This window comes from Gouania willdenowi, chromosome 7 (assembly GCF_900634775.1).
Source record: "Gouania willdenowi chromosome 7, fGouWil2.1, whole genome shotgun sequence".
NCBI classification, from domain to species: Eukaryota; Metazoa; Chordata; class Actinopteri; order Blenniiformes; family Gobiesocidae; genus Gouania; species Gouania willdenowi.
In genome coordinates, this window is record NC_041050.1 from 17,427,640 (window position 1) to 17,444,027 (window position 16,388).

At 38.7% G+C, this 16,388-nt stretch overlaps 1 protein-coding gene across 2 annotated transcripts in view; it reads left to right on the forward strand.

Moving 5' to 3' along the window:
- Positions 1-16,388, forward strand: part of chchd6a (coiled-coil-helix-coiled-coil-helix domain containing 6a) — a 120,433-nt gene that overhangs the window by 4,631 nt on the left and 99,414 nt on the right. For both annotated transcript variants that reach the window (XM_028453268.1, XM_028453269.1), the window contains exon 4: positions 758-902. In XM_028453268.1, coding sequence (XP_028309069.1) covers positions 758-902 — 145 coding nt within the window. The remainder of the gene's footprint in view (positions 1-757; positions 903-16,388) is intronic.

The following is a 16,388-nucleotide window of genomic DNA, read 5'->3' on the forward strand; positions in this document are numbered from 1 at the left end:
AGTGTAGAAACAACAGAAATTAGACAAAGTGATGTACAATCAAACATAAAGCACACACTAAAAAAACAAGGTGAACAAGAGTATTTGCATTTTCTGAAGAAAATGCAGGTGCTGGCTGGCGTTGCACTGTATTAGCTTAGCACTAACCAAGCATTAGCATCAGCCTAACATTAGCACTAACCTGGCATGACCTAAGCATTAACCTAGCAATAGCTGAACATTAGCAATAGTGGGTGAAAAAATTTAAAAAGGTTGAAATGGGTTTAAATGTGTTAAAGGTAGTAGTATGTTAAAGGTTGAATGGTCAGAATTGGTTGAAGAATGGCTGGAAATGAAGAGCTTAAAAGTTGAAAAAGCTGAAATTTCCAATAGATATGAATGGTTAAAAGTTACAAATTATAAAAGTACAAGCAAAAATTTGGGGAACTTTCTGAATTTTTTGATAGCTTAATTGTCAAAATCGGACAAACGGTGTAGGCGGCGTTAACGCTGATGGAGGAAAAAATGGATAACAACAGTGAGTAAGCCTCCTGCATCCTCATTAATAAAAACATGCGGGAGTTCCTTACAGTCATTTAAAGAGAAGGAATAATTTTTTTCCCACTTTGTGTTCCTTTTCGTGTGATCCCCTTCATTCTCAATGTCCAATGTTTGTGTCACACTGCCACCTTGTGGAGAAGCTCTGACAAGCATTGTTCTCCTCCATGCATCATGTTGGCCTTCCCTTTTATTTGCACATGTGCTCTTTGTGTGGAAGGCCTGAGCGTCAGCAGACGACATCAGAGGGCGACCTGGCTCAGGTGGCACAAAAAGAGAAGGCGGCTGCCAGCGAGGAGATGACCAAAGGAATGAGCCGGGAACGGCAACTCATAAGAGAAGAGGCAAAAAAGGCCCAACGACTGGTACGTCCTCTAGCTTTTAAGACTAGTTTTTTTTTGACACATGATTACAATAGCATTGAAGAAAGATGAAAAATGTAACTAAAGCAAAGCTAATGCCGACAACAGAAAAAGAAAGATGCATATTTTGTGAAAGTTTACACTCATATAAGACAAAACTAGTTATTTGTAGGAGTTAATATAGTACTTTAAAGCTGCAGGTGATGATTCCCATCACCTCTCTTAACAGAGATAAAGACATAATGATGGCCTCAGATCAATAAATCTAAAGTATTTCTTCCAAAAAATCGGAGAACTCACAAACAAATCGCCAGTCAAGGTAGTAATAAACAATATATAATAATAAATAAGGCTGTCAAAATCGATGCATTATTAACACGTTAACACAAATTCCCTTTAACGCCAGTATTTTTTTTAATGCGCGATTAACCAATCAACCAAGGAGATTGATTGAGCTTGGAGCTGTTCCTCACACTTCGTGTCAGTAGAAGGCGGTAATTCCCCCGGAAGCCGACCACCGATAAAGACCACAAAGAAGAAGAACATCCGGGCGGCCCCATGCGTGGTTGGCAATTCAGGTATCAACGTGTTTGTGGATAGAGGTAGAGCAGCGCGGAGCTATGGACACGGAAAAAGGGCTTTTGGATGGAAAGTTTAGCTTCAAAGTCCTGCCAGATGGTTCACGCGACAAAACAAAAGTCATGCGTGTATTGTCGGTGTGAGTTGGCATATCATAGAAGTATGTCAAATCTAAAATATCACCTGCTTGCTAAGCATACAGCCAATGCTATGGCCCCACCTCCTCCACGCCAAAGGCAGACCACGTTGGATTGTTTACAGAGGAGGCTGGAGATGTCAACAAGCGACAAAATTTCAACAGCAATCGCTAAATGGGGGGCTACATCCTGCAGGCCGATTAGCATTGTGGAGGACGAAGGTCTGTTTGAAATAATTTGCATCGCATCAAATGACTACACGTACGAGTAACCCTCGAGAACCACCACTGCAACCAATATACACGACATGTATAAAGAGGAGAAAGCTAAAGTGGAGGATGCATTGGGACTGACAAGCACGGTTGCCCTAACTGGAGATTATTGGACGTCTCTTCGTAATCACAGTTACCTCGGAGTTACCGCGTATTATTTTGACACACAATGGGGTCTTCAATCCCATGCTTTGACTGTTATGAAGATTGAGGAGAAGTACTTTGCCGATGTGTGTGCAGAGCACTTTATGAAAGTAGCCAGAGAGTGGGACATTGAAGGTAAAGTCAGCATGCCTTGCTTCGCCTTCATCGAGCCATCACAGTTTCACTTCAGAGCAGTCCATTTACCAGTGCATTAGCTAAATGCAGAAATGTTGTGTGACATTTCAAGCGTACCCCAACAAATGCAGCAGAGCTCGAACAGCAGCAAATTGTGCACCATTTAAAAAAGGTGTCGCTCACACAGGACGTGTTAGACGGATACAAAATATGCGATTAATTAGCGATTAATCATGCGTTAATTATGGAAGTCGTGCGATTAATCGCGATTAAAAAATTCATTGTTTGATACCCCTAATAATAAATTTTATTTATATGGCACTTTTCAAAACACACGTTACAAAGTGCTTTCCAAAGGCAGCTATACTTAAGAAAATAAAAGGTATAGAGAGTGATTCGCTTGATGCCAATGCACAATATCAACATGAAGACATTTGCAGACATGTTCTTTTTCAACAATATTGTATTGTATTACAGGTCTACATTTTGTGGCAGCAATTGAGACAGTTTAGGCATCGACTATGTCTCTTGCAGTTGAAAAGTCGCGCTCGTTCTGGACAAATGTCATTTTTGTTACTACATTACTTTAAAGCCAAATGTTATTTGTTGAACTGGTGTAGGGTCATGATGAATGTATAGAGTTACTCATGCTTGGTATAGGTCCTACACTAAAAAATACTCACAGACACTGTAGAGACAAGAAATAACATTTTATTCAAAAGAATGATTTTCAAATTTAAATTGGGTATTATACGAGACCCACAGTAATACTACTATTGACACACACACACACAATAATCACCCTATAAATAATTTTTTTTATTTGTACGTCTTTTATCAGATCCTACCTAAACCGCCTCATTGGTACAAACTTTATTTATCAATTTATCATGCCCATGTCCCATAGATTTAAAGCAGGGAAATCTCACATGCATTTTTACTTTGCACTTGCACGTATACCCCTTTATACCACTACAGAGTTTGTACATCTAACCTTCAAACACATACTCAAACACATAATTGACAACTCTACTTAAGCTCCCACATGGATACATACTTCAGACGGGTACTGTACTAGTACGCTAAACAACACAACATTTAAACCGATTTATGTGGAAGTGGAGTTTCATTGAATTTGTCACAAATTAGATGAAACTCAGCAATGTTTGCAGGGGTTGGCAGTTTTCCCATGCCTGTATAACACGATAGAAGTCATTTTTGCTATTGAATTGTTGGAACAAACCTTGTTTTTTCAAAATCCTGCTCAATCCTCAAAGTTATGTTTATATTTCTCTATTGTTTTATTTAGTTGATTGTTCAAGATGAGGGCATCCGATCAAATCGCCTGTAATAAATAGACGGTGCGGCTGATGTATGTTTCTCGGTTATGCAGATTAAAAAGAGAATTAAAACAACCCGTCCACGCCTGGAAGTCCCTTTTGTTTGTGCAACAACTATTACGATGATACCAATTAAAAAAGGAAAAAAACAACAAAAAATCCCCCCAACGCTGCTGAAAATGCATCGTAGGGGGCAATATCACTCTGTAGGGGATCAAAATTACAACTACAGTGGCCCCTATGCTCAACAGCGCTGGCGAGAACCCTGATAACCTCGGGGAGGCTGTGCTTCACCTCTGACCTCAGATAGACTTCGCAATTAGCAACCCTGGCCCCTCATTCAGCATGCCGGGTTAATGTGGTGAAAAAGCCCCTTAAACTGAGGAGATTGTGGCCTTTTTTTGGCTGCAGCTCGATTAGAACTCCTGTCAGGACATTCAATGTGTAGTTGTGCTGTGTTGAGCATTTGCCATGTCTGAGCATTTTGGTTTGTGTTTGAAATCTGCCTCAGTCATTCCCATTCTATTCTCCTCTTTTCATACATTTCATGTACCCCCTCTTCTTTCTGTATCTCTCCTTTTCCACACCGTTTTTCTTTGCTTCATTTCGTTGGGTTTTTGTTCTACTCCTCAGTACTTGCTTTCTATCTCACATGGTCATCCTCATTTTTATCAGCATGGTGCATGTGCTTAAATTGCACTGTGAGTGCGTCCTGGGGCTGGAGATAGGAGCGGTGTGGGGTTGCTGCACACACCGCCCGCTCCACCTGACTCCATCTCCACTAACCCATGTTCAAATACCTTATCTCCACTGCAGCAATCATGCACTACTAATAGAAAGCTGCTAGAGGGACATTGTGAGACTGACAGGTTGAGGAGGATTGGGTTTATTAATGCTAAGGGCTCTTTGTAGGTACACGTGCGATAACCATTGCTGGTGTCAGATAACAGTTAAATGAGGATGGCCAGGCTAAGACAATTACACATGCTGATTATTTTTTTTTCTTAGGGAGCACTTTACTGTCGATCTGTATGTTTCAGGGTTACTCACACTTCTAGTTATACAGGGACTGTGTGCCATTCACAATAACATAATAAATGTTTAGTAATTCTGGGGCTTATTAGAGCATAATAGTTTTCTATTTGTCATCTTGGAATTTTAGTTTCAGTTTATTTGTTTGTTTCATTCTAACAAAAAAAAAAATATTCAAACGTAAATCACAATTTAAATATATATAATATATATACTGTATATATATATACTGTATATATGTACTTTCTTTTATATACAACATTTAACAAAAAACACAAACATATTTCTACTGCTTCACATAATTCTCTAAAATATATTGTGACATTTTCTTTTTCAAATACTGTGTCACTTGTTTTTATTTCTTTATCAACAGTATTCCACAAATTAGCCCCTAGAACGGACAGACATCTTCGTTTAACTACTAATCTTACTTTTGGTAAAATCTTTTAGGCTGTATTTGCTGGTCTGTAATGAGAAGTATTTATTTTTGCTTTGAATGTTATTTTTGTTATTTTATAATAAACAATATCTTTAAATTTCGTACGTTTTGATTTAACAAATTGATTGTATTTAGTATTTTATGCAGTTTAAAAATATTGATACTTGCAGTTCAGAGTGTAATTGGTTGCAGAATTGCTTGTATTCAGAATTTGGGGACAAACTTTCCTCACGGTGTGTCAAAACCAAACTTGTGCTTTATCACAGTTGGTTGTAATCATTCTCAGACTGTACAAACTCTTTAAAGTCTGACTCTGACTATGTGAAAAAAATACATTTTCACATTCAGCTTTATCAAACTCTTATCAACAATGAAAACATGTAGAAATGAAACCCAAATTCAACGAATGTTAATAATCAACAATAGCACAGACAGTTCAACACCCAAACACATGGAATTATATTTTTTTTATATATATATATATAAATATATATATGGGATATCTGGGTGTGATGAAGGCAGAAGCGCTGAAGCAAAACTGGTGCATGTTCAGTTGCGGGGAGAGGAACTAACTGGGCTACCGCTATTAGCATAGCTCCAAATCAAAATAGAAAGAATTTGACGCAGGAGGATGGTTAACATGCCCTTAACTCGCATACTCGTGTTGCAAAAATGGTAAAAGTCACCCAATGACATAATGACCGTAGCATTACTATCCCAAAAGAAAGTTTTCACCAGCAGTCTTGTTGTTGTTGTAGCAGCGTCTCTGTGGTGCATGCTGATGACTACATCATCATTTGTTACCATGTGATTGGCTAAAACAAATCATGGTGGACAGGCGCTTTGCCCAATCAACTTCAAGCATTCTGTTCATGTCTCTCCCTGGTTCCGAAAGGATTCGCCAGACACAGACCCAGATCGATGTGGAGAACTCCAAATAGAGGGAGGGCTACACATCAATCTGACTCTTGCGAGGTTACATATTTTGAACATTTAGGTAAATATGTCAGATGGTGGTCTATGGCTAGTTTTTTTCTCCAGTCCCTTGGCAGGTTGACGTAGAACTGTAAGGATGTACAAATATTCAAAACGTTAATGCATTCATTCACATACAAAAATATATCTTGTAATAAAAAGTTGTCACAGTTAAACTAACAACTTCAAATATAGTGTGTCTAATTCATGAATTGCACAATGCCCTAAAATATAAAATACAAGGAATATTTATCACAAAAGAGGCTACTTCCACTTGCTCTCCTGGCGTAATCCCTCAGTGTTTGAATTTCAACACTCTTGCTTACCTGTATTTTTGACACGGTGAACTGAGGTGCAGAATCCTGCAGCCACAGCGTTCGCTCTTCAGCACTCAGGCGCACTATGAAGAATGTCAAGTCAAAACTACTTACAAGGTCGTTTCTGCAGAGAAAGTTTTTTAGAGTGAAGGTTGAAATGCACCAAGGTTTTTCAAATGTGCTTATCTGCCTCTTATCAGAATAACATTAGTTCTATAACAGTCGTGGGATTTTTATTTGATGCATTCGCTTTCGTTTATAACAACAACTTCCACCTTCAAAGAAGACCGAATATCACACAAGCAAATGATCATCTTAGCGACTTGTTACCAACACACCATAAATCACCTTTTCTAAAGCCTATCTAGTCATGAATTTGTGAGTTATGGAATTGAACCTAAGAATTAGGATGTAGTCCCTTAGTGCAGCTCATAAATTAGAAAACGTGTAGCAGAGCGTGTGGTATGGAAACAAGTGTTGGCCAGCTGCCATGCTCGTAGTGGGTTTCCATTTGGCAGGTAGCCCACTGTAATTTCACTGGGGGAAGTTGGAAGAAATTACTGTGATGCAAAATAACTTTGTAAAGGTTTGAGAGCACTAACCTTATATGAAGATGAGAAATAGGAGTCGGCAGCTGATTAGACATTCACACAGTAATTGCGAGTAAGAAGGACGTGTAGATGAAAAAGATGCTGGTGAATATTTTGTGAAGGGTGACGATGAAGAATGAAGAGCTGAGGAAGAATAAGACAGAAGGAGAAGATGACTTACATTTCCTGTTGAATGGAACAGAGGAAAACACAATCTGTTCCCAAAGGATTGAAGGTTTCCTGGAGAATCTGGACGAAATGGACGAGAGAATGAAGAGCATGGAGAGTAAAGATGATATCGCAGCATGTTGGGTCTCCGTATAGCCACCAGACTGAATCACATTAATAAAGCTATTAAAAACGTGTCATTTTCACGCTCTACAACCTTAAATTAACAAGGAAAACAACTGCTTTAAACCAACATTCCACCCGATATTAATGGCATTAAAATTGGTTAGTCGTACACTGTGTATCTGTGTAAGAGAAAAACGACTTAAGTCACTGGGAGAATACACTGAAGGCCAGAGTTAAATGGGAACGCCCACATTTCAGTGCCGCTCCACCCAGAGTGCGTAACTGGGATAAAGGTGCGCAGTAACTGACTTGAGTGCAGGGGGGGAATAGCGAGCAGCCGGAAACAGCGCCATTTGTTTTTTTACTTACGCGCATGGGAGAATAGAGCCCTATGTATTTTATTATATATAAAAATAAACAAAAAAATAAATAATAATAAAAAAATATATATATCCCAAAATAAATGGTACTTCTCCTTTAAGAATCTTCCCCAATGAAGGAATTTTCATGACTTTTGCTACATATACTATGTATACGCGTGTTCTGATTTGTAAATTTGTATGTGGAAATGCCATCAGGGGGTCAACAATTATGGCCACTGCTAACGTTTTAAACTGTAGTGAATTGCTCCCTTGGAGATCATACATGATTGTAGAGGTTTTGTTTTCTGTAAAAGTCCTTCTACAGCAGCAGGAGATAAGTTAACACTTCATTTGTGAGACACGTTTGCAGCTATTTTGCTTGGAATAGTCAATTTGGCTGTAGGGACACAGCTTATCAGACTAATTGATGATTTCTGGTGGACCCAATCTCACCGAAAAAAGCAGTGTTTCACCTCCTCATACTATACTATCCATTTTCTGCATCTTTGTCGCACTAAACACTTAACGCTCATGTCCAAGCACGGCCCAGCCTGCTGGTTGGCAGTATCTACTTCAGTCACGTCGACATATTTTCATTTATTAATTTCTTAACATGTTTGAGTACGTGGCCTTTCCTGTGCTGCTCAGGAACAAACTTTGTTGCCATGCCAATAGGAGAACAGCATACAAGCTGAAGCTGATGATTCCTTTCATACACCTGTGAAAATAAGAGTTGATAAAGACCTGCTTTTTTCACAGCGTCAGTTTATGAATGTAAATAGTTGGTTGGCCTATGACTGCTAAAAAGACTCATCCCTGTTTAATCCGCATGTTTGAAAAATTAAGTTGTGCCATCTAATTACTAAAGATTTGTCATTGCCCACAAATTTGGCAAACATGGTTTTTATAATCCTAAGCATTCACTGTGAAAGTTTTTCTGACACACTGTTACTTTCACAGCACGTGTGAGTGAGTTCTGTAGCATGACTTGTTTCAGGGCAGGAGCCTGGACGAATTTCAAGGTCTAGGTTGCAGTACGCAGTTTAACACTCGTTTCATATTGTACAGTATGCTGCTGTTGTTGATGGTGGCAGAACACAGATGGGAATGTTGTCAATGCCTAACTCCTGAGGGTGGGATGAGACAGTTGGTGCTAAATTGTGGATAGGTATTGTTATCATTTTCTAAACTAGTACAATGCCAATATGTATTCATATGGGGCTTAAGTAGAGTTGTAAAATTATGGCCAAATGAGTATGTGTTTGAAAGTTGGATTTACAAAAAGGTGTACATACTCTGTATTCTGTAATGTTGTAAACTGGTATATGTACGGGTGCAAAGTAAAATGGTGTGTGCGATTTCACTGGTTTAATTCTATGGGACATGTGATAAATTGAAAAATAAGGTTTGCACCAATGCTGCGGTTTAGGTAGAATCTGATAAGACATACATTCATGCAAATAAAACTATTTATTTAGCATTTAATATTTTTTAGTGCAGGGGTGCTTATCATCCAAGGTTAGTAATTAATATACAAACAGATTAACTTAGCGAGCAGACTGAGAATAACTTCATCTATAAATCATGTGTGTGGCTCACACTTCCAGAGGAAACATTGTGTGCGTGTGACTCGCTACTCCTCCGTAGGCTCACACACATGCACGTGCTTCAGCCACACACATGCACGCACTCAGTGACTCAGGTTGAAATGTGTGTCTCTCACGCCCAATGCGTGAGACTTGAGAGCTTTGCTAGTATATCAGTGTGAGCGTGGCTGCTCAGACGGCCCTCCCCCCTCTCCGGTTTAACCCGTGTTGATTCTGCAGTGATTTCAAAATAAAATAAAAATAAACGTTTTGAAACATAATCACCAAATAAGGAGCTGTTAAAAAGCATGTTTTCTCAAGTCCACAGGAGCTCAAAACTTGTGAAAGAGCCTTAAACTATCTTCATCACTCTCACTTGTGTGTCTGCTTGGCTGCGCGCTCACGTAGCTACTCAAGGTCTTCAGCGATTGGCTCTGGCCGCACACGTGACTCTAGCTTGCCACTGTGATTGGCTCTGGCACGCACCGGAATAGAACTGTGCAGTGATTGGCTCTGGGCGCATACGTGACTGTAGTTGCTGTGCGCCCCGTAGACAATTTTATGAAATTATCCATTAACTGTAGCGTTACAGTACAAACAAATGCGACGTTGCACAGCTTTGAACCAAGCTGCAGCTATGTAGCAAGTATGAGCTCTGTCTGTCCCTGAACACCAAAGATATTTGAGGCACAGACAGACAGACAGAGATTCCTTGCTTTTATAGATAGATGTAACATCTGTTTACATGCCTCAGACGAACTGTATTTGAAAATGAGTTTCAAACCACTTAAAAGTTGAAGGCAGCGTCATTAAGGCAGCTGCTTTTTTACATACAATGATTAACTGCTCAATCAATTATAATGTTTCACCCATTGAGGTTCATAGATAACATTTCCATATCTTTTTTTTTAATTTTTTTTTTTAAGTTTGTCACTAAAGCATATCGTCCTTGACAGTTACCATGGCAGCAAGATGTGTTCTAAGATGGTTGTCTGAAAAGCCTTGTGTATGAATAGCACTGTACAAAGACATTTGCCTTGCCTAAAAATCTGAAGTATGTGACCGGTGATGCAACTTTGAAAATGACTTCAATACTCCAAGGTTTTAGAAGCTCAGTCTTCTGACACACGTTTGGTGAAGTGAAGTAAAGATGCTACGGTGTGACTGAGTTCATTTTTTGTGCAAGTGGGCGCAGGAATGACTCACAAATGACATCTGCTATTCAATTTCTCCACAATACTTTTCACTCCTTTTTTGCCTTTTTCCCTGTGAACTGTATTATCCTCAACTCCTCTGGCCTTTTAACTCAAGGCCAAAACCCACTGCGCCGCACTAAATGAATCTTCTTTGTCACCAGCAAATTTTCTGCTTTTGCTTAACTTCAGTATGAAAGCAGTGCGTGAGATAGTAGAAAGAAAATGTTAAATTTCAAATAAAGGACAAAGTTTTGATCTAAGTTTACGTATTTGGATATTTAGACTACATTTGTGTTTTCCTGTTCACTTTAATAACTTGTTTGCTAATAAAGTTAGGCTAAGAAAGCAGCGCCGCCTAAAACTAATGAGTCAAAAAGGCTTGAATTGTGTGTGACATCACTTATTTAGTTATGTGTTATTACAGGTCAATTAAAGCTGCAATTTGTAGAATCCACTCTCTGCTCAGTTTTGAAGCCGAAACTCAACCTCTCTTACCAGTGTTTTTGTGAACGCTCTTAGCAACTTTTTCCTCAATAGGAACAACTTTTTCACTTCTGATACGTTGCCGATATTGCAGCCTTGGGTATTGGCCGATAACAATATTGAGCCGATACGATATCGGCACGAATCATACATAATTTAATTACTTATTTTGTAGTGTGGAATGTTAGAAAAGGCTTGATCAAGTGATGTTACTCTAACAGAGAACAATTATCAACAATTCAAGTTCAGTATATGGTTGGAACAACTGAGGGCGAGGACAAAAACAACAAAACTTATCGAAGCGCTTATATTGGAGATTTTAGATGCAGTCCGATTTTCTGGTTGATATCGGACCGATATCCGATATCAATATCGGATCGGGACACCCCTAATAGAGACATAGTGTATGAACTTTAACTTATCTGATTGGAGATTTTTTCTGGTGTTTTAGAGACTCTAACACGAATACACGTATCACTGTACTTATTGTCCTAAGCAGCGGCTTGCTGCCATCGGCTCGTCCCCACCAGAGATCACACACAGATGCGGTTGTGATCTAGGCTGCCTGCTGCTCTGAGCAGACTGATAACCATCATTCCGCATCCAGACTATAAAATGTATTCACCTTGAATAAGCTTTTCTTGGTTTATAGGCGATTTGTCCCGTCTGTTATCACTCTCCCTCTGACACCAGTGTGTGTGTGGGGCAGACCCTTCACAGTCACAGGGATCTATGATGACACAAAGCGTCTGTTCCTCCTCAGTTTGTTTGTGCCTTTAAACTGCTGCTTCTCCACCTTGGTCTGCCTCTTGATTTGCCGTGTAACTGTTGTGTCCAACGGTGGAGACTTTTGCTGGGTCGTCTGTCATTAAACTTTTACTACCAAGGGTACGGGGAGGTGCCTGGCTTCAGTCAAGCAGCCAATAGTAATGCCAAAGACAGTGTTTGTAGAAAGATCTCTGATTGGCTGACATCCAGATTGATGCTCCTGGATTTATCAACGTAATTTTACAGGGCCAGGAGAAGGAGAATAGATTCACTGTCCACTCAGAACATTTTGGTTTACAATATGCTCAAAGATGATTATGGATTTTTGACGAAATTATGTAAAAAAAAATTACATATTGCAGCTTTAAAACAGCACTAGTTTGTTTTGCTTTTACAGCTGATGGCTCTAATGTGGGGAATCGTAATGTTTGAACTATTAGAATTTTTACCTAATCCATATCTGATTTGTCTGCCTTTCCACAGCCTTTGGTCCATAAATCTTCAAATACCTTTTATCTTTTGTAAATTAACTTATTTATACATTTATTTATTTTAAGTTACTTAACAGAAACAACTACAAGCTTCATTTACACAGCCTTGCTGGAAGTTTGAAAATAACTTCATTTGATTTTCCATATACTGGCTGATTAAACCAGAAGTCATTTTCTATAGCACACATAACCGTGTCCTTTTGTTGTTGTGTCATTGTTGGAGAGGGAAATTTCATAGAGAATAAAAGTGTTGCAAAGAAACTTTTCGAGTCTTTCAAACTTGGTTACGGTCAATTTATTTAAAGTGTAATGAAACCCTGAGGTTTTGGCTGACGTGCGTTTATCTAGACTGGAAAAAAATGCCATGATTATGGGCGGGGCTCCTTGAGCAGTTAAGATACTGTCCAACAGCAGCCCTTATGCTATGCTAACTAGCTACTCAATATTCACTATACCTCTTTATTTGCAGTCTCTTAATACAACCTTAGATTGCAGGTGCTAGTTTTTGTTGGAGGAGCGGGGTCAACAGTGGTGCTGAATTTAAGATATCAGTAATTTTATGGGGTAAAAGGTTGCTTTTTTGTTTAGTTTTTTCTAAAGTCTGTAGCTCCATGTTTTGCACACAGTAAACATCACATCAAAAAGTGCACACGGCTCATTAACAGAGGTGAAAGACAAAAGTGAAGCAACTAAATTTGGTGTTTAAATCAGTCAATTGAAAATCTCAAATAATGAACTGACTCATTTTGATGAACGGAAGTTTGTTCTATGTTCAACACTTCCTCGAGTTCACGCTAGATGGCATCCAAACCTAATCTCAGCCTTCATTGATTTCACACACAGGACCAAACTCTCTTTCTTTATTTCTGCCTGGTTACATCGGCTGTAAAATTTTCTCAGCACAAAGCTTGTCACAAACCTTTGTCCTGCCAGTATTGATCCGTTCTGCCTAATATCTCCTCAACCAGTAGCTTTTTATTAATGCAACTCTGCAAAAACTGCTCAGTGAGAGTTCATGTTGCAGGTAGAATTATTCCAAATGTTGAGCGTTCTATTGGACTACTAAAAAGACTACCACTGTCCAATTAATAAAGAACTTTGATAAATACATGATGAATATTTGATTCCCAGTTGAGCTTCTTTTTTTTTAATTTTTTTTTTTTACTTTTTTGTGATTTATATAACTGTGTCTAAAATGGATTGTATGGTAGTAGCAGAAAAATAAGATCATTTGCTTACTGTGTTTGAAGTACAAAAAAAATAAAAGAGGACACATTTTCGATGATGGTGGTCCACATGGTCTTACAGTATCAAATAAAAGCCTGGTTCTGATAGAAATCTGTCGGAATACAGTGCAATGCAGCGTCCATCAAGCTCCTGTCCATGATGGAGTGATGGAGGAACGAGCCTGGAAAGGTGACTCCTATTTTCTGACTGGCTGCCTTTACGTTGATTTATTTTGAAATTGCACAGACCAAGGATACAGATTGGAGATAGTGTTCAAATGTTCACGTAGTAAACCTTGCCTTGCAGGTGGATGTTTTTTTTTTTTTTTTTTTTAATGCACTGCATACCTGCTGCACACTGTTGAGGTTAACTTTGTTCCCTGAGAATAAATGTGTAAAGGTGGGCCGATAATCGTGCAACAAGATATCACGATATTAAAACGTCACAAGCTGTATCGTCAGGGTTACGAGGCGTAATGCGAGGAGTTCACACGGTTTACTACATACCAGATTGTACCACACATATATACCAAGTTTGTTTTTGTTTTTTACTCTAAGCATGTCCAGAGTTAAAGTCCAATCTTTTCTGTCACGATACGGAGATGTGATGGAGGATCAAGTCCAGCAAGAGATTGAGGCAGCAGGCAGACGTAGCATTCATAACAGTTGTTCATGTTTAATGATCAAAAACCCAAATGTACAACCGCACAAAACATTCCTAGGTGAATTAAATATGTTGAATAAAACATACTGTGGCTAAAAATGTCTATGATCCTTTTATCTTGAACGACAGAGTGCTCTGTTTTCAGTCATTGTGAGTTTCTGTGAAGGCTCGGATGTTGTCGCCGCAAGGAATTGTGGGGCAGTATTATCTCGTCTCCTTTGGTAAATGATGCATCAATGTTTCCTAAGCTAAAGGAGGTTATAAAGGAAGCATTAAGCCTACTTTCCTTAGCTTTTAGACAATTTGAATGCTCCTTATCATGGCTGCCACTCAAACACTTCCGAGGGTTAAGGAAAAGTGGATAGGAAAGGAGATAGGGGGGAGTATTCAGACGCACCCTCAGCTAAGTAGTGAAGGAGGCTTTATTGGGAAACGACCTCACCTGGGTGCAAAAACAGGCAGCTAATCACTCAACCCAAACACACCGACATCACTGGGGGGTGGAGACATGAGCAAGAATACCTAAGAACACAAAGACAAGAGTTAAAACATGAAACTAGAATTGAAAACAGAATAAAACAGACTCAGAAAAACTAAAATAGGACCACTAGGGCTAAATACAACTAAGACCAAACAGAACCTGACATTTTCCTTTCCATATTTTGATATTTACCTGATTAAAGTTGGACAGTTCTATATGGCAGTAATTCCAAAGGACAAGAAAAAATCTGAAGGCACACTTATTGTGCAAAACACGTGTTATCACTCATATCATGTACAATATCACCTGAGCCACGGGTGACCGTACAAGAAAGCGCTCCATTTTTTTTAAAGAATTGTTTTTTAAGAATTGTTTTTACGTATAGAGTTTGTCACTGTATTATAAAATGAGTGCTTACAAAGTATTTAATTAAAATAAAATTATTTTTGTGTAGTTGTATTTTGCAATAATAATGTATGTCAAGTGTCTTTATAACGTCATGGCTTCCCACACTTGAAAAAGGAAGGACTCGACCAGACTCAGGATTTCACTTGTTCCTACTTTTATTCTTTCCAGTGACAAGAAAGGTAAAACACCTTTGAACACAAAACATGATGTAAATAAGTTCATAATTTTCATCAAACATGGTAAGTACAAATAAACACAATTTTAGGTCAGTACATTTATTTTGATAAAAGTATATTTTAAACTTTTTTAACCAAACAAAAAACTAGGTCTACTTTTATAACCTGAAACCTTTTTCCTTATGTTTATATCAATTATAGATATTACAGTTTCAATTTTAATTTAACAATTTCTCAACAGAAATACTTTTATTTTATACTATTTTCATACATAAATTAAATATTTTCTTTCTGAATTGTATTCAAGGGAAATTTGCAATATTACCTTTTTTTTTTTAGCCCTTAAAAAGGTTTTAAGCAAATTTTAAACTGTTTTCCTCTTCTCATATAAACAACTTAATTAACACAGCAAATTAATTATACAATCATGAGTTCACATTTGAACAGTCCTGTCATTATGACCTCAATGGCAGCCCTTTTGCTTTCAGTCCTTTTCCTATGAGTATTGTGCAGTGCATGTTTCTGGTGTTCTCAGCTCTGTTGCGCACAGCCAAAGGCTGGCACGCTGCTTTTCCCCTCCGTTTACAGGGTGACTTTCTCATCAGTGCAATTGCGCTCACCTGTTGAGGTTGAATCATGCTTGCACACAGAGTAGAATGAGCGCGGGCCAGCATGTGCTTGGAGCGCACATGCATTCAGCATTACGAGCTCGGAGCACTCAGGCAGATCGCCGCAACAGTATGGTTGTCACAAAATCCCACGGCACACTTTGACTTGTCTCACAGCACACCGTTTGGGAACCACTGCTATATGGGATATTTAGTGATCTCTATCAGCACATTTGTCTGCCCCGAAATAGGGATTAAAAATGATTGGCTAATTTCGCTACACCTAAAATCTGTTGGATTTGCAGGTCCCATCAATGCAGGTTCTATGACGTCTAGGTGTTTAAAATGCATGCCTATAGATGGACGTAGTGCAAGGGCAACAAAAGAAGAACAATATCAAGCAACTGGTTATCGTGTTGTTCCCAATATTAGGCCTACATTTTCAACTCCATAGTTTCTTACAGTAAAGTCATTTGAATTTTTAAAAACTTTTTATCTTTTTTTTTATATGTAGGAACATGAACACAGGCACACACAGTAATGTTCTCTGTTTTATCTCTCAGTGCATCTGGCCAGATGTTGGCTATGATTGGCTCAACCTGCCTCACTTGTTCAGAGCTAAAACATTTAATCAGTTGGCGATTCAGTCGTGATGGAACAACTGTACGGTCTCTCCTCTATTAGGAAACTCATTGAGTCTCTGTTTATGGGTGAGAGAGAAACAGCTGTGTTCACACACACACACACACACACACCTCATCCTAACTCTACGTATGAGATGGTGTT